Source organism: Phodopus roborovskii, unplaced genomic scaffold, assembly GCF_943737965.1.
Source record: "Phodopus roborovskii unplaced genomic scaffold, PHOROB, whole genome shotgun sequence".
Lineage (NCBI taxonomy): Eukaryota > Metazoa > Chordata > Mammalia > Rodentia > Cricetidae > Phodopus > Phodopus roborovskii.
The window spans coordinates 22321213-22339438 of record NW_026126407.1 but is presented as its reverse complement, the minus strand read 5'-3'; the positions used below and the strand labels follow the sequence as shown (position 1 = coordinate 22339438).

General features: G+C 46.2%; 1 protein-coding gene across 1 annotated transcript; it reads left to right on the top strand.

The window, feature by feature from the left end:
* The first annotated feature begins 5853 nt into the window (after positions 1-5853).
* Positions 5854-12583, top strand: LOC127219244 (immunity-related GTPase family M protein 1). The gene is made up of 3 exons (XM_051180610.1): positions 5854-6136; positions 7779-7998; positions 11068-12583. The coding sequence occupies exons 2-3, from the start codon at positions 7972-7974 to the stop codon at positions 12256-12258; spliced, it is 1218 nt and encodes a 405-aa protein (XP_051036567.1). The 5' UTR covers positions 5854-6136; positions 7779-7971; the 3' UTR covers positions 12259-12583.
* The last annotated feature ends 5643 nt before the right edge of the window (positions 12584-18226 follow it).

Below are 18226 nucleotides of genomic sequence, written 5' to 3'. Positions count from 1 at the left end.
AAGGACACCAGGATCCTTTATTTAGTTTCAAAGTAAATAGTAGGTGACTTCATCAACTTGGGCCACCAGAAGTGGAAGGTTCTGTGCCTGCCTGCATATAGGCACATGTGTGCATATATACATGTGTTGAATGTTTTCATGTGTGACATATGCTAGCTACAGGCAAACATCTGCATCTAACACCCAGGAGTGGGTACAGCACCCGCATCCCTGAGAAGTGTCGGTGATGTCCCTGCCAATACAGCAGAGCACACGGTGGGGCTGACGAGCCAGACTTCTCAGTGTGTATAAGACAGGGATTCACACCTGAGCCTGTTCACATCTTGCTGAGTGAAGGGAGCAAGGAGGGGATGATGGGCTTCCATGTTCCTTCCATGGGGAGATGATCCACAAACACAGCTTCTAGGTGGGTCACCATGTGAGGAGGTACAAAGCTCCAGTCTCAGGATGCAGCCCTAGCTCCAGATTGCCCCAGCTGGAAGGAGATCCTGGGCAAATGGCTTCAAGAGCAGGCTTCCTGTGCTTTGCATAGCCTGTGTCCATACACTGTATCTATCTGCTAAGTCACTTGGCCTTGAACTTCTAACTGGATGCCCAGTCTATAAATATACCCTGTCTCGCCAGCCAGGGTCCCTCCCAGAGAGCACTGGTTATATTTATTTTTGGGAGGACTGCTTGAGTGATCAAAACTCCTGAGCTGGAATGCTAATAACATTTAAAATGGAAGAATCTAAAAATGTTCTTCCCAAACTTCTTGGGGACCCACTCTATGTGGCTCTTGCAGGCACTACATTGAGAACAAGATATGGAAACTATGGAAACTGCTGGAGCCAGGACCAGTGTGTAACTGTTTGCAGCAGCCGCACCTCCTTAGGCTTCCTGGGAGAGCTGGCTTTTTCCAAGACAGGGTTTCTCTGTATAACAGCCCTGGTTGTCCTGGAACTCACTCTATAGGCCAGGGTGGCCTTGAACTCACGGAGATCCACTTATATCCTAGCAGTGGGGGATGTCTGATTTTTGGGACCCTTTCCTCCTGCTGAATTGCCTCTTGAAGCCTTGGAGGAGAGGATGGGGCTGGGGAGGGGGCAGAAAGTGTGTGGGGGTGCTGGGAGGAAGAAAGGAGGGGACTTAGGAAGAGGGGAAGTTTTGGTTAGGATGCAAAACAAGAAAAAAAGAATCACATATAAACAAGAATTGGGATGTGAAGGCAGGACAAAGCTCTACTTTTTCTTTTCTTTGGTTTTGGTTTTGTTGTGAGACAGGATTCCTGTGTGTAGCCCTGGCTGCCCTGGCACTTGCTCTATAGACCAGGTTGGTCTCAAACTCAGGGACCTGCAAGTCTGCTGGGATCAAGGCCTCCTGGGGGCTGTTCCTTTTCTTAACTCAGTCTTTTCTAGGAAGGAAAGAGGGGGGAGGCACAGGGGCTCAAGGGATGACTCTGCTGGTCCTAAATGAAGCTGGGGGTGAGGAAGGAGAAGTCACTTGGGCAGGATAGAGGCACTGGTGTCAAGAGATTCACGTTGCTGTGGATCTCGGATCAGGTCCCTAGTCAATGCAGTTTCCTCTCTGTCCTGTCTCTGCAGTCTGTCAGTTTCCTCAGTGAGTTTGTGAGTGGGCTTCACCTATGGGGGTGGGGGTGGGGGCAGGGGGTAACAGACATGTCAGGATCTACAGAGCAGAGGAGGGGATTATAGAGTATAGAGCTGCCTTGACCCTGCGCTTGCCTCTTCCCTTTCCTCCACATTGCCTTTAGTGGAAAACTCCTATCTTTTTGGTGGGAATATCACAGAGGCCTGTTATTTCTAAATTAGATCGGGGTCTCCAGCCCCAAGTCCTACTCAGAGGTCTTTTTTTTTTTTTTTTTTTTTTTTTTTTTTGAGACCTGGTTTCTTTATGTAGCCTTGGCTGTCCTGGAATTCTCTTTGAAGACCAGGCTGGCCTTGAACTCACAGAGATCTACCTGAGTGCTGGGATGAAATGCATGCTCCTTCATTGCCTGGGACTGGAAATTTCCCTGTGGCCCAGCAGGGACAGGAGTTTGCTTCTTCTTGCTCCCATGACAGTGGGGGGACTGAGGCCAGCTATAAGGGCACAGAGCTGAAAAGGTGGGCAGTGACAATCCTGCTGGTATCCCCTGGTGTACTCAATGTTCCTGGCACAGGAGCGAGCGTGGGGAAGGTCCCATGCTCAGTAGTCCCCTTTGGTGTCGCAGACTGTTTAGCGGACCATTGGTCTGCAGGGAGACCTAACTCGGATATTTAGGTCAGGAGTGAATTTGGTGCGACAGACAGAGTTAAACATAAGAGAGGTTTGTTATTGTTGTGAAATTTTATTTTAGGGTATTAGAATATATACAATCATTTTAAGGAACAAATTTTTTGGCAGGAGTCCAAAAGGTTATAATTTTGTTTAGAAATTATTAGTGTTGAGACAATGGGAATATGAGAACATTAGACATAGACTATATAGGAAGAGAAAATTTTATTTTATGTTTGTCTGTGGTTAGCTTGTTAGACACCTAGTTTTGATATTTATGATGTAGCCTTTACCACAAGTTTTGATTTATAATTTTTAGTATTTTTTTTGGTTTTGGGGTGGTTGAAAATATTATATTTAAGATGATTATGACAAGGAATTTTTTGATTATTTTTAAATATTAAAAACTTATATACTTGCCACCTCAACTGCCATTGCTGTTCTTCAGAGAGGGCAAACCATGGTGCTTGAGCTCTCCTGATTCTTTCCCAGATAGATAACATTGAACTTAACTCGCTTTCCATTCACCATCACCCATCTAACTAGGTCCTTTATCATAAACACCTGTCCAAGGGAGTGGAGCATCTGTGGGACTGTAATGTATGGGTCTCTATATCTGGGAGGCTGCCACCCTTAATCAAATTTCTAGGGAATTGTTTACTCGCCTGTTAATCCCCTTTTTTGTAAATCCTTCATTTCTAATTGCACTTTGTCTTTACTTTTAGTTTCTCTTTTATTTCTAAATTTTCCCTCTATTCCTAACTCAAGTTTTTGCACAACATCTATAATCTTCCCAAATGATACGTTAGAACGTTGAAGCAATTGTAACAGCAACTGCTGCAGGCTATGATTTCAAAGACTAATAGAAGAACACAGATCCATGCACTCATGCACCCAGCACCAGAGCCAAGCAGGAAGCTGATTAAAGGCCTTCTTCTGGGATCATGCCAGGGACCTCCAGAAGGCCTAACCACACGTGGTGCGAACCTTGGGACAGACAGCCTCAAGCTCTCTATGCTCCATGCTGCACCGTCTCCACCGGAGCAGGTGTGGAAATTTTTTTTTTTTTTTACGAAAAATAGTTGGAGATTATGTTTAACAGTGTGTAGTGAGTATAGGATGATTTTTAAAAAGAATTGGAAAAATTAAGCAAAGTAGTAATAACATTGTAGCTCCTACCCTAAGAAATATAAAGTACTGTATATAATTTTATGGATTTAGTGTCTTTAAATTAAAGGTACAAGTAGACGCTAAATTTTTCAAATTTTAAGCGTCTAACTTTTGTTGACTTATGTTTGTAATTTGTTTTTGTAATAATTTTATATTATATGATAGATTTGTATCCTTTTAAATTTTTAATAGATGTGTTTTAGTTTTATTTTAATTTTGGGTCTCATTATAAATTAAAGGTGTAACATATATATATTTATAGTTTGTATGGCATTTGTTGGAAAGTTGTGTTTTTATAAAAAGTTATTAATATTTTGTTTTCATTTTATTACCATTTTTAGTCTTGCTTTTAATTTTAAATTTATTATTTTTTGTTTTGATAAGGCTAAAGTAATGTTTTTAATGTATATATTAATAAAATTAGTTGTTTGTATTTTTTTATTAGAGTTGTGTTAGAGACAGCCTAGACCAGGGCCTGTTATACCTTCTTTGTAAGTTGTTTCGTGTATGTGCACACCATGTGGAGGCTGTAGGGCGACTTTGGCTGCTGTTCCACAGATGTTCTCTTCCGTGTTTGTGGAGGTAAAGTAATTAGCACTGTATATTGAGGCACTGTAACTGGCTTGCCAAATAGGCTAGGCAGGCTGGCCATCAGCCTGTCTCCATTTCCCCAGTACTGGAATTACTAGCACCTATCATCATGCTTAACTTTTGAGACCTGGGTTCTGGAGGCCTGAGCTCAGGGCCTTGCTGCTTGCACAGTAAGTACCTTACTGGCTTCCTCAATCATCTGTAGATTGAGACCATGCATGCAAGGGTGTCATTCTCAACAAAAAAAAAAAAAAAAATCTTTTAGCCACATCGCCCTCTGTCACTCCAAGACAACAGAGTCCTTGCCCCAAGGTCCTCCTTTTCCTGACCCTAGAGAGGTTACCCCACAGATTCCCATGGTAGAGAAAGGCTTTGAAGGGCTGGAAAGATGGCTCAGTGGTTGAGAGCACTTGTTCTTACAGAGGACTTGGGTTTAAATTCACAGCACCCATATTGGCTCACAACTGCCCATAACTCCAGTTCTAGGGAATCTGACACCCTCTTCTGACCTCTGTGGGCACTAGGCACACACATAGTACACAGACAGATATACATGCAAACAAAACATTCATATACATAAAGTAAGTAAATCTTTTAAAAAGTGTTTTATTATTACTATAAAGAAGAATGAGGCTGTGACTTACATTGACAGGTGGCCCACAAGCCTCCCTTTGCTCATATTGTCAGGTCACCCAGCCAGCACAGTACAGCTCTTAGCTCCACTACAGAGGTAAAGCGCTGGGTCCTGCAGGGATTTCTGAGGCTGCAACTTGAATCATAGACACTGAGAAAGCTACTGAAGTGGTGTGTCGGTGACTAGAAACCTGTTCCCAGAAAGGGACAGGAAGTACAGAGAATCAACAAGTAGCTGGGGCATGGAGGCTTTGCCACATGCCATGCTCGATTGGGCCTGTGGGAAAGTGCAGCCAGGAAGACCTGTGCCCTTCCCACAATGGAATCTGTGTGCCTATCAAGAGTTACAATTCACAAACATGGAGGAAGGGCTGGAGCTATTGCTCTTGCTGAAGACCCAAGTTCGGTTCCCAGCATCCACATGGCATGGTATTCACATCTCACAACTGCCTGTAACTCCAGTTCCAGGGGCTGAAACTGACCTCTGAGGCTCATGCATGCATGTGGTACTCATACATACACTTAGGCACACATATTGAAAGAAGGGATGGGGATGGACACAATGAGTGGGAGAAACTGAAAGTTTAGGTCAGTAAAAGGTATCAGGGCAGCCCAGGGTGCATGGACTGTGCTGATAATTGCATTACCTCTCACCAGCCACTGTGCCTTGTCCTGCTAAACAGCAATGCAGGGAAAGTAGCTCATTCCCCTCTGCCTGGGCACCTCAGTAGTCCAATGCATGCCCCTGAACAACGGTGTTTGTTGCCCAGGAAGTAGCAAGTGAGCTTACAAAAGAAAGTGATCTGTTTGTTTTGTTTTGTTTTGTTTTGTTTTCTTCCAAACTTGGAGAAATGCACAAGGACAAGGCAGAAGGAGACCAGTTAAAGGTGACATACTCTGTTGGGACCACATGCCTCTATCCTGGCACAGATGACAGGAATGGAGCAGGTCAGAGAAGTTTCCAAGTAGGTGGCATTTCTGCACCTGGGGTGAGTGAGGTGGGAAGGAACAGGTGAACAAGTGAGCAGGGACAGCAGCCTCAAGGACCAGCCTTTGAAGGGCCACAGTCCTAAGAGGACCATGCTCACAGGTCTCAACATGGCACCATCACCTGACCAGGAGGAGCCTCCAGGAAGGAAGGCAGCAGGGTCACACCAGGAGGCCCCGACTGCTCCTGGGCAGACTTCCCACCCTGAGCCTGGCCATCTGACAGAACCCACCCCTTTCTGAAGGAGAATGTGGAGCCTGCAGCTGAATCCTGAAAACCAGCCATTTCCAGGAACTGAAACTGAAAGCTGCTCTGGCTGCAGGCCCCACCTCTCAGGAGAGGCTGCCAGGGCTCATGCCTACAAGTGAGGAGTTGGAGCAAGGTCCAGAGTGGAGCAGGGTCTGAGAGGAAACCCAGGAGCCCAGGCTGCCCTTCAGCTGCCCCTCACTGTGATCTCTTCCTCCTGACCATCCCGGGCCTGGATTCCACTTTTATAAGGTAGGTAGGTGGGAGGCTCCTAAGTGCAGCTTGGCCTATTAACCTGCTCAGGGCAGGAGAATCTGGGGTCTGGTGTTCCTGTCAGGGATCTCGTGCAGGAGGCACCCTCTCTGATTATCTTTGGAACCACACAGTACCTCATGTTTTGGCTGTAGAGTCCTTCCAAGCCACCAACAGAGGGGCAATGTGCCCTGCACATCCCTGGTTTGCAGGTCTTCTGATGGGGCCTAGATTAGAGAAAGCAGGTTGGGTTTCTCTCATATTCTCTCAGCCACTCTATTGATGTTCCCTTTGGGGGCCAGAGTCCAGGGTCAGAACTTCCCACTGGCAATATTGGGAAGTCCTGGAATTACATGTAATTCTTGTGGAACACACAGGGACTAAAACTTCTGGCTTGCATGCCTGGCTTCTTAAGTGATCGTTTGTCCACCTCAGCAGAAAAGCTGGCTCTTCAGCAGGGTGCTAACATTCATCTTTAATCTTTCAGAAGAGAATACAACAAAACACAATTGGACAGAACACAGTAATATAGAGCAGACCAACATGCAGCCACATAAACTGTGAATATGACTTTCTCATGCAGGTGTGAGAGTGTGTTGCTTGTGTGTGTATGCATGTGTGTGTGTGCATGTGTGAGTAACTGTGTGCATAAACTTGGGTGTGCTTCCTAGTGCCTGTGTGTCTGTGGGGGTGGTTCAGAGGCTGGTGTCGGGTGTCAGGATGTCTTCCTCGGTCACTCTCCCCTTTATTTTTTGAAATAGAATCTCTCAATGAAACTTTTGGCTAGATTAGCTAGCCAGCAAGCCCCATGTGATTCTTCTGTCTCCACATCCCCATTGTGGGTGTTTTAGACATGAGCTATCAAATCTGGTTTATTTTAAGTGAGCATTGGGGATCCAAACTCACATCCTTCTGCTTGTGAGGCAGGCACTTTCCTCATTGAACCCTCTCTTTTATCCTATTCCTCCAGAGCATTTAAAGAGATCTAGATCCCTTGCAGGATAATGGTCAGCATTAGACCAATCAGAAGAATGATCAGGAATTACCTTGTGTAATTCAAGACTTCTTTCTTTTCTCCTTCTTTCCTTCTTTCCTTCCTCCCTCCCTTCCTTCCTTCCTTTCTTCTTTCAAACAGTTCATGGAGGCTTTTTACTTATGTATTTTTACATCTTTATGAAAAGAATCGCAGGATTTTCCCTCTTGTATATTTTTTGTCTTGCTCCTACGTGGTCTATGAAGGCAAAGGTTGTCAGTACAATAAAGCCAAACTGACAGGATGAGAACAGATTGTTTGGCTTGTTTTTCTAGGTCTTTGAGTTATACATCAAATCTAGGGTTGTCACTCTATACTTGTTCAACCTGTCTGTGAGGGTCACAACAAATTTCCCAGCTCTGTGATCATCAGTGATTTAAAATTTACCAATGCGACCATCTTCATCATTAGTTAGGAACAGAATGGTGACTTAGAGCAGGGCCTGATGAGGGCCTGGCGTTTGCCTCTCTTCTCAGCACTGTTGGTGTTCCTGAGAGCATCTTCTGGGGCAATCATGTGCACCATGGTGTGGAAAGATGGCAGAAAGAGCTCCTTATTGGTTTCTAACAATATGTTTCTCCATATGTAATATCATTTTTTCTATTACAGGTGTTGTAATAGGTTTGAAGAAGATTAAAGATCATTAAGACTTGTAAGAGACCCACAAAGTTCATGCCCACGGACATAGACCTTCACACTGCATAAAGTTGAAGGGAGAAAGAAGAACCAGAGGAACGCCAGTACAGAGGTCTGACTAAGGAGCCTTCACCCAGACAGCATAGAGCGTCCCTTGGATTCAGTCATGATGTGGCCATCCAAGGTCTGGGAGGTGGGTAGCATGCTTGCCCAATGCAGTCAGAAACCTGAGACCTCAGAAACTTGTCTGGGTTGCAATGGGCAGGGTAATTCTTCAAACACAGGTAGGGGCTCTTGGCTGATCCCCTCCGTGTGGAACTCATGTCCAGGCCCAAGGACTGTGCAAGGAGCAGTAGCAAGTGTTTTGGGAGTCCAGCTGGACCCATCCCAGGAGGGGACCAAGGGGAGGAAGTTCCAGGAAAGGAGGGGCCATCCCAGGAGAGGACTGAGTCGGGAGAGGCCACTCCAGGAGAAGAGAAATGGAAAAGCCACCACCTGGTGGGGAAAGGAGGGAGGCCATCCCAGAAGCCAACTGAGGGGAGAGGGCATCCCAGGAGAAGAGAAAGGGAGAAGCCACCCCCAGGAGGCAGGTGAGGCCACCACAACACTCAGAAGCTCTACCCTGGAAGTCATCCCACAGAATAGTAGGCCTTATGTGGCAGACACTAGGGCACTTCAGTGTTAGGACAGGACAAGTGTTTAGTTGCTTCATGGGATCCTAAGGAGTGGGTCTGGCTGGGAGCTCTTCATGGATCTGATATACACTGTGTGGATTAAAGAGATGGTCTTGAGGGCCAAGTGATAGTGGTGCACTGCTTTAATCCCAGCACTTGGAAGGCAGAGGCAGGCAGATCTCTGTGAGTTCAAGGCCAGCCTGGTCTACAAAGTTCCAGGACAGTTAAGGGTGTTACACAGAGAAACCCTGCCTTGAAACAAACAAACAAAAGAATTTTTGTTTTTGTTTGTTTATTTGCTTACTTGCTTGTTTAATTTTGAGACAGGGTTTCTTTGTGTAGCCCTGACTGTTCTGGAACTCAGAGATCTGCCTGCCTCTGCTGGGATGAAGAGCATTTACCACTACATGTGACTGAGTTGGCAATATACACAGAATGGATTAGATTTTCTCCTGCCTCCAACCCCAAGTGCTGGGAATACATGTGTATGGCATCATGCCCAGTTACTATGTCATGCATGATTGACCCTAGGGCTGCATGCATGCTAGGCAAACACTTCCATCAATGGAGAACACCCCAGCCTCTTGGACTTAATTTTTAAAACATTGGTGGTAATGCACAAAAAAAGAGTTTTGTTTTCCTTGCAATTCCTCCTTTGTTCTTCCTTTAAAGGAAATAAGAGCTAGTGTATTCTGGAGCCACTTTGAGTTACCATGGCCCAGGAATAAAGATTTAGGTTACCCCACCTTCATGTTCTAACATGGAAGCTTCATGAAGTTTTTATAGTTTTACAGAATAACAATAACAACAACAAAAAGCCATAGATCAAAGTAAATTTAAAGTACATTGGTGGGTACATCAGAGAGGCAGTTATAGCAAGATGGGAAAAGCTTTTCTATGATCTTGAATACAACCCACTATGTCACCCCACCCACCTCTCATTACAATCCTGAGTTACATGGTAAGGATTCAGCCAGCCCCTGATTGCAGAATAGTTCAAATCCTCATATTAGTACCAATGTCAATGCACAGGGACCCACAAATCTTACTGAATTCTAAGAATCAGTAGGTTTGGGATGGAGAGATGGCTCAGCAGTTAAGCACACTGGCTGCTCTTGCAGAAGACCTGGGTTGAATTCCCAGCACCCACGTTGTGGCTCAAAACTGTCTGTTACTCCCCTCTCAGGGGAATCTGACACCCTCTTCCAGTTTCTGAGGACAGAAGATACACACATGGTACACAGACATACACTCAGGAAAAACATGCATGCATACAAATAAATCTAAAAATCAAACAAACAAAAAACCTGAATCATTAGGTTATTTGGGAAGTTTCGTTTGAGCTGTCTGCAGGTAGTTACTGATGAATGGTATCCCAATTTTCATAGTATGATTAGAAGTAATTAATTTCTTTGGGCTGGGGAGATGGTTCAGTCAGTAGAGTCCATGAGAATCCTGAGTTCAATCCCCAGAACCCACATGAGAAAAGCTGAGCATAGGCACACAACTTTAATCCCAACATTCAATGAAGTAGATGAACTTCTGTGAATTTATGAACAGCTGGGACTACAGAGTGAGTTCCAGCACAGCCAGGGCTACACAGTGAGACCCTGTTTAAAGAAAAGCAAGCAAGCAAACAAACAAACAAAAAACAAAACAAACAACAACAACAAAAAGTGTAGGTATGGCAAAATGGGTTTGTAATCCCAATGCTGGGAGGTGGAGACAGGATCTCTGGGACTCCCTGGCCAACCAGTCTAACCTAATTAATGAACCACAGCTTCCAATGAGAGACCATCTTAGTAAACAAACAAGGGCTGGAGAGAAGGATCAGTGGTTAAGAGCACTGGCTGCTCTTCCAGAAGATCAGGGTCCAGTTCCCAGAATCCATGAAGCAGCTTACACTCCAGCAAAGCCAACACCGTTTCTGGCCTCCCAAAGTGTCAGGAACACATGTGCACACATATACACATAGGTAAAACACCCATACGCATAAAAGTAAAATAATTTAACAACAAACAAGGTGAGTGGACTCCTCAGAAATAACACCCAAGATTGACCCTTGGCCTACCCACCATCCCATGCACATATACACATGCACTTGTGTGCAATGCAGACACATACAAACAAAAAATTAATATTTATTTTGGAGGCAGGGTCTCACTATATAGGCTTGGCTGACCTGGAACTTGCTGTGTAGGCCAGCCTGGTCTGAAACTTGCAGAGGTTCACCTGCCTCTGCCTCTGGAGAGCTGGGATTATAGGTGTGTGCCACCACACCAGGCTAAATATTTGACTCTTAAAGAGAAGCTCAGTGAATGGCTGGCTGGGGAGAGCTGGCTTTTTCAGGGGTCAGACCTGCCCACCCATTTTCCCATTGAAGGGCCCAGCTGACATTCTGCAGCTCGGGTTCAAACACCTTCAGTGCAGCTGTAACTATGCACTGTGAAGGGCTGTAGAGCAACCCCATCCCGAAGGAGGTGCCACACTGTTCAAGTGAGGTCTCAGTGGCAGATCTAAAACCCATGACTGGGGTATGTGACTTCTGTGGATTCCTGTGTCATCCTGTGTCTTCTTGTCTCCTGCAGCATTTTACATATTTCATAAACATGGTAAAATCCTTCATCATCAGTCCATCGTCTAAATCCATCACTGCTAGTGAGTCCTTCTATACCAACCAGATCCTTTACTCTCAAGAAGTCAATGAGAAAATCGAGCAGGCAGTGAAATCGGGGAACCTCTGGAATGTGATCTGTGTGGTCAGATATATAATACAGAATATGTCTAGAAACCCAGTAAGAATTGCTATGACTGGAGACTCAGGCAATGGCATGTCATCCTTCATCAATGCCCTTAGGCTCATTGGACACGAGGAAGAGGATTCAGCTCCTACTGGGGTGGTGAGGACCACCCAGGAACCAGCACAGTACTTCTCCTCCAAGTTTCCCAATGTGGAGTTGTGGGACCTGCCTGGCACAGGGGTCACAGCCCAGAGCATGGAGAACTACCTGGAGGAGATGAAGTTAGACAATTATGACCTTGTCATCATCATTGCTTCTGAGCAGTTCAGTTCAAATCATGTGAAGCTGGCTAAAGCCATGCAGAGGATGAGAAGGAGGTTCTATGTTGTCTGGACAAAGCTGGACAGGGACCTCAGCTCAAGTCCCCTCTTAGAACCCCAGCTACTGCAGAGTATCCAAAAGAATATCTGGGAGAACCTGCAGAAGGAGAGGGTGAAGGAGCCCCCCATATTCCTGGTATCCAACTTTGACCCTTTATCACATGACTTCCCAAAGCTTAGAGACACACTGAAAAAAGATATCTCCAATATCAGGTATACAGATTCCTTAGAGACCCTTTCTGGCATCTGTGACAAGAGCATCAACCTCACGTCTTCTCTGAAGATAACTATGAGCCACATGTATGGTACTGATGACCTCCAGAAGAGCTTTGAAACCTACAAGAAGTCCTTTGGTGTAGACGATGAGTCACTTCAGCAGTTGGCTCAAAGGACAGGGACACTGGAGATGGGTTACCGAGCCATCCAGTTCCAGGACTTGCATAAGATGGATTGGAGGCTGAAGTTCTTGATGTGTTTTCCTGTGGACATGTTCTTCAAGTTTCTTGCATACTGGTGGTGGTTTGGCTTGTGGAACTTTGTTGTCCGTAAATTCAGACACCAGAGACAGAGGCTCATCATTGAAATAGTTACTCAGGACACCAAGACCTTCTTGAGGAGAGTCCTGAAGGACAATATCTTCCCTACTGAAGTCCTTTGAGGAGGATCTGACTTTACTCTCAAGTGAAATTCAGGCTGCCTCAGAGTATTCTTTTTCCTTAAGACCCTAGCCATCCAATAGAAATCAATAACTGTAGCAACTCATTGTAACAAGACTTAGTATTGTTAGAGAAGTTAAGAAAAATTGTTCATCTTCCCACACTCAACTCTAATACACTGTTCCTTTAAAGAACAAGTAGCCGTCAAGATAATAAGCCATGTTTTCCTAGCCTAGCACATAGCTTTGATGTTTCAGTTAGTTTCATTGTGATGCATGTTTAAATCAAATGGTCCCCCCCCCAAACTATTAAAGTTGCCTTCATTAATGCTGTCTTATTCTTATCTTTATCATTCTCTAGATACCCCTGGTGTTGCCTCAACTGGCACAGGATAAAACTTACAAATTTGGAGGGTGGAGAGGATGGTGGAAACTGTCCCTTAAAATCTACTGTGTGTCCATGTGTGAGTGCATGTGTAAGTGCATGTGTGTGGTTGCATGCATACCATAGTGTGTGGAGTTTATTTTCTTCCAAAGCTTCTAGGTTCTGGGGATTGAAGTCAAGTTGTCATGCTTGGTAGCAAGCACCTTTACCTGCTGAGCCATGTTGATGGCCTGCTGAAAATGTCTTCAAGGAGATCACCAAGGCTGTTGAGCCTGTCCCAGCACAGGGAAGAGTGGATTCCTCAAGGCCCAGATATCAAAGTCTTCATCTATTTTCTTGTGCTACAACACAGTACTTGAGTTTAAGCAATATAAAAGGAAATAAAGTTTATTATTCTGGAGCCTGGGAGTTCCCATCAGGTTGGCCTCTGGTGAGGCCATAACAATGGCAGGAGCTCATGTGGGAGAGAACAGAATATAAGAGATCCAGGGGCCGGGAATTGACCACAAGACAAGAATCTGAGCAAGTGGCAAATTTTATTTTTCCACCCGGAGCTTATATAGTCAGCAGAGCAAGGATGTAGGAAAGAGGGCACAGAGGTAAGAGAATGGTTGAGGACCAGGTGTTCTTTCAAGCAGCTGAATCCTAAGGAACCTGATTGGTCCCTTCCTAAAGCAATGACACTATGGCATAAATATCTTCCTAGCCCACACATCTATGTGTGTGTGGAGGAGGGGCGTGTGTGTGCTCCTGCAGGAGAGATGGAGGTGAGGGGGAGAGAGAGAGAGAGGGAGGAAGGGGAGGAGGGGGAAGGAGAGAGAGATTTTGTTGTATGTGGGTGGAGATGGGAGAGGTCCCCAGGCCTTAGCACAACTGACCCCATGATGGAAGAACCATTCAGGTCATAAAACTCAGCACATAGACAGCATGACCTGCCAAAGACCTCATCCGTCAAAGTAATAGTTCTGGCAAAGTCTCTAAATTATTAACCTTGATGTTTGGCTCCTGTAGTTCCACTTCTGGCTAGTGGTCCCACAGTGTTTCTCTGTGTAACAGCCTTGGCTGTTCTGAAAGTTGCATTTTAGTCCAGGCTGGCCTTGAACTCAGAGATCCACTTTCCTCTGCCTCCTGAGTACTGGGATGAAAGGGGTGTGCCACAATGCCCAGCCTAGCTAACTATTCTTATTAACTGAAGTATGTCAACCCAGGATATAGTTTTTGTACTTAAAAACTTACCTTGAGAAAGGCTCTGGCCACTCCTGAACACACGGTACAGTCAGCATCTGGCTGATTGGCTATGGAGGACATAGAGGATGGAAATGAGTTTCAGCTCGCTTCCATTTGTCCTTAGCTGGGTCATGCTTGATAGGTTTTTCAGTAAGAAGCACTCAGAAGTTTTGTTTTTGTTTGTTTTTTGTTTTGTTTTGAAGTCTTGCTGCTGCTGCTGTTTTGAGGCAGGGTCTCATGTATCCTAGGAGACAGTGGAAGATGACCTAGAATTTCTGATCCTCCTGCCTCTACCTCTCAAATGTAGAATTACAAGCTTGTGTCATCATGCCCAGTTGTATACAGTACCAAGGATGGAGCTCTGGGCTTTGAGCAGGGAGAGCACCCCGCCAACTGCCCCACACCCTCAACTCTCCAGGGCTCTTTGTAGGACATATTGCTTACCTGCAGAGAGAAGTGAGCTTGGTCCAATTCCATTCTCTTTTTATTTGTCATTTGAGACAAGGTCTCACTCTATAACCCTGGCTGTCCTGGAACTCACTCAGTAGATCAGGCTGGCCTTGAGCTCCACCTGCCTCTGCCTCCAGATCTCAGCCCTCACTTTGTGTCTGTAAGCTCACACAGAAGAGCAAGGGTGGTTCATCTAGATGCGCCCTCTGGTTCAGGGACAGGCACAGCACAACCTGCTAGTGTAGGCGGCCTGGCTGTCTGTGAAGAAAAGTGCTGCTGCACAGTCCTGGGCTGGGGTGACTTCCCCAGGAGGGTCCCTGGCCGTCCCACACTATTATCTAATATCAAAGTATATTTAGCAGCCTGGGCTGATTTTGTCCCTTTCTAACTTTGTCCCTCAGCTGTTCCGTGTTTCCTAACGCCTTATTGACATCTGCAGTTTCTCTGAAAAGCAGCAGAAAATAAACTGCTGTGTCACTCTGTTATCTTTCTATTATGTTTTTATTTTGTCACCCTGCTACCATTGTTTTCCTGCCCCCTTTCCTGTCTACAAATGCCCTACATATATTTTTGTTTATTTTTTATTTTTTAAAGGTTTATATAGTTATATATACAGTGTTCTGCCTAAATGTATGCTATGCCGCAGAAGAGGACACTGGATCTCATTATAGATGGTTGTGAGCCACTATGTGGTTGCTGGGAAGAGCAGCCAGTATTCTTAACCCCTGAGCTATCTCTCCAGCCCCATAGACTTTCTGTAAAAGAAGAATTATTATGCATGTATGTCTGTGTATGCCATGGTATGTGGGTGACTTCAGAGGCCATCAGGAGTTAAAGGCATGTGTGAGCTGCCTGACATGGTTGCTGAGAAATGAACTCATGTTCTCTGGAAGAGCAAATACGTGCTCTTAATGCTGAGCCATTTCTCCAGCTACCTCCAACCCCAAACAGGGGCAGGTGTGTGTGTGTGTGTGTGTGTGTGTGTGTGTGTGTGTGTGTGTGTACTAAGGTCTCTTGTATCCCAGGCTGGCTTCACAGATGTGTGGAGACATCAGGTCTGGGGATGGTCCCCGGACCTGCACCCAGGCCAGGCCTAAAGGCATGACCCAAGCCTGCCTCAAGTTTGGAGACCTGCCTCTGGTTGCACTTCTGTATAGCGATGATTCATCAGGGCGAGAAGGAAAGTAACCTCTGCCTAGTAACTGGTGATTAAAAACAATACTATTGGCCCTCACTAATCTCTCTATACACTATCATCAAACTTCTCCCTCTGAAGCCCTCTGTCCCTACCCTGAAGCCTACTTAAACATCTGCTTGCATCAGTAAGAGTTCCTGCCCAGAACAGGTTCCCTGTTGTGTCTGATTGTCCTTTTGGTGGGCAGGGGCTGGGGAACAGGAGGACACAGCACTCACCTTTCCTTAGTCCTCTCCTCTGAGGGAGGAATTGTGGAGCAGCAGCCCTGCAACTGGTGCCCAACGTGAGGCGATGCGGCAATCACAACCGAGGCCAAGCGGAAGGTGAATGAGACCCTTAGTATGGGTAACACAAGTCAACCAAACATGACCCAGCCCTTAAGGCTCTCTGCCTCATGCTTCAGTCTACAGGGCTGGAGCTCACAGGTGCAAATGCAACAGAAATCTGGGAGACTTTCGTATCGGGGAATCCTGGGAGAGGGTTGGGAGGCTGGTGGTGGAAAGAGAAAAGCACTTTGGTGGGTCCCCTTACCCTACTATCACTTTTTACCCAACCTTCCCCCCCCCCAAAGGCTGACCTTGAGCCTCAACCTTCTGGTCAGCCATCTGTCGGCTGCACCCAAGGCAGGGGCAGGGCGGGAAGGGATGGGCTTAGGCTCGGGAATTAGGTCAATGGCCCCTCCTGCTTCCACAGAGGAAGCAGAAGAACAAAATTGGGCTGATTTCAATAAAGAGCCCAAATGACCAAAAGTAAAAGAATAGAAATGAAGACCAAAGTTCTTGGGGATCCCCCAGGGCCAAGCATGGGAGACTACTATCCTCCTCCTTACACCCTTGGAGATTCTAAATCACCCCAGGAAACAGTTCCCTGTATGCTGCCCTCTGACGGGATCTTCTGTCTCATGACCCTTTGCTACCACGCCATGGGGATTGTCAGAGCCAACATATGCTGAAGCATATCTGCCCCCCCCCCACCAAAAAAAGAAAGAAAGAAAAAGGGAGGATGGTGAGGTACCTGGAGCTTTTCCTGTTCATGTATCCCTGATCCTAACAGGCCTCTCAAATGGTATCCATGGGAGGCCAAGGACCTTAAGAAGTTGAGGAAGGCAGTAGCAGAGGATGGACCTAATTCCCCATGGGCCCTGGCCCTCCTTCAAGAAATAGCTTACAAACCTTGTGTTCCCAAGGATTGGATGGACCTAGCCAAGGCTGTCCTACCCAGTACCCAGTTCATTAAACGGACTGCCTTCTACAAGGAGTACCGGGTCAGAGAGGAACAAAACCAACAAGCTAACCGGGCCATACCCATTACCTATGCCATGTTGTCTGGCACAGGGGAAGCATTTTCAATCACAATCCAACAAGCTGTGGTAGCCGCTGCCCTGTACAAGATCAAGTCAACAGGCCCAGTTACAAGCCTGGGCAAAATTGGAGGAAGGGCCCACAGAGTCACCCATTGCTGGGGTGAGGCAAAAACCAGGGGAATGTCTCCCAGAATTCATTGATAGGGTCCAAAAAAGCATCCACCAAAAGTTGCTCTCTGGCTGGATTAGGGATGAATTTGTTAAGCTGGAGTAGTCTGGGAGGGAATGAACGGGGCCCATTGGGCTGTCTCAGCAATTGGTTATAGCCACCCAAGATATTGGCACCCAACATCAGCAGGCAATCTCTGGTGGCAGCACTGCAGGCTCAGACTGCCTCGATGACCCAAGCAATTGCTAATACATTAGCTGCCCCCAAAAGGAAGCCCAGAAGGGGACATGCTTTAGGTGTGGTCAGCCAGGACACTTTAAGCATGGTTGTCCTCAAGGAGCCCCTAGCCAAAAGCCAAATAAAGGGAATGCTCTTCCTATACCCTGCCCCTGTTGTAAAAAGGGTTACCATTGAAGGGTGGAATGCCACTCTAAGTGTGATCTAGAAGGGCACTCAATAAGAAATGGCCCTTTAAACCAAGGGCGGGGCAACCTCCAGCCCGGTTACACCAAGGAGGCCTGCTGCCCACTGGATGGTGCCTATCATAGAGGGATATCACCCAAAGCTGAGAGTGTTATTAACGGTGGGCAGAGATTCCACTGTTTAGTAGACACTGGGGGCTGACAGGATGGTATTAAGAGAAGAGGAGGTACCATCCTCTTGGGGCCTGTTCCCAGGGCCTGCAATATTGGGTGTGGGAGGGAATACCAAGTGTGAAGAGACAACCACCCACCTAAGATGGGTAGGTCCTAATGGGGAGCAGGGGAAAATCAGGCTTCTCGTTGTCCGAGGCTTATTGACCAATCTGCTGGGCCTGGATTTATTGGGGCAGATGGACGTGATCATCACCACAGACCATCTTGAGTATTTCAATGATGATGATGGGCCCCATGAGCCCTCTGTTGAAAGGGGAGACCATGACCAGGAGAAACATGACTGGAGGAAGCCCACCCTGATCCACCCTCATGCTAGGGGCCACTGTTCCCCGTGTTCTAACCATCTGGTAGAGCTCAGGTAAACTCATATGGGTAGAGCAGTGGCCTTTATTCAGACCCAAACTTTCAGCCCTCTGCTCTTTAGTGGATGAGCAGCTTAAGCTGGGCCATATTCAGCCATCTATGAGCCCCTGGAATACCAGTATTTGTGGTCAAAAATACCTCTGGGTCTTGGAGAATGTTACAAGACCTTAGGAAGTCAACAAAAGAATGGAGCTGGTAGGTGCACTTTTAAGGGGGATGCCTT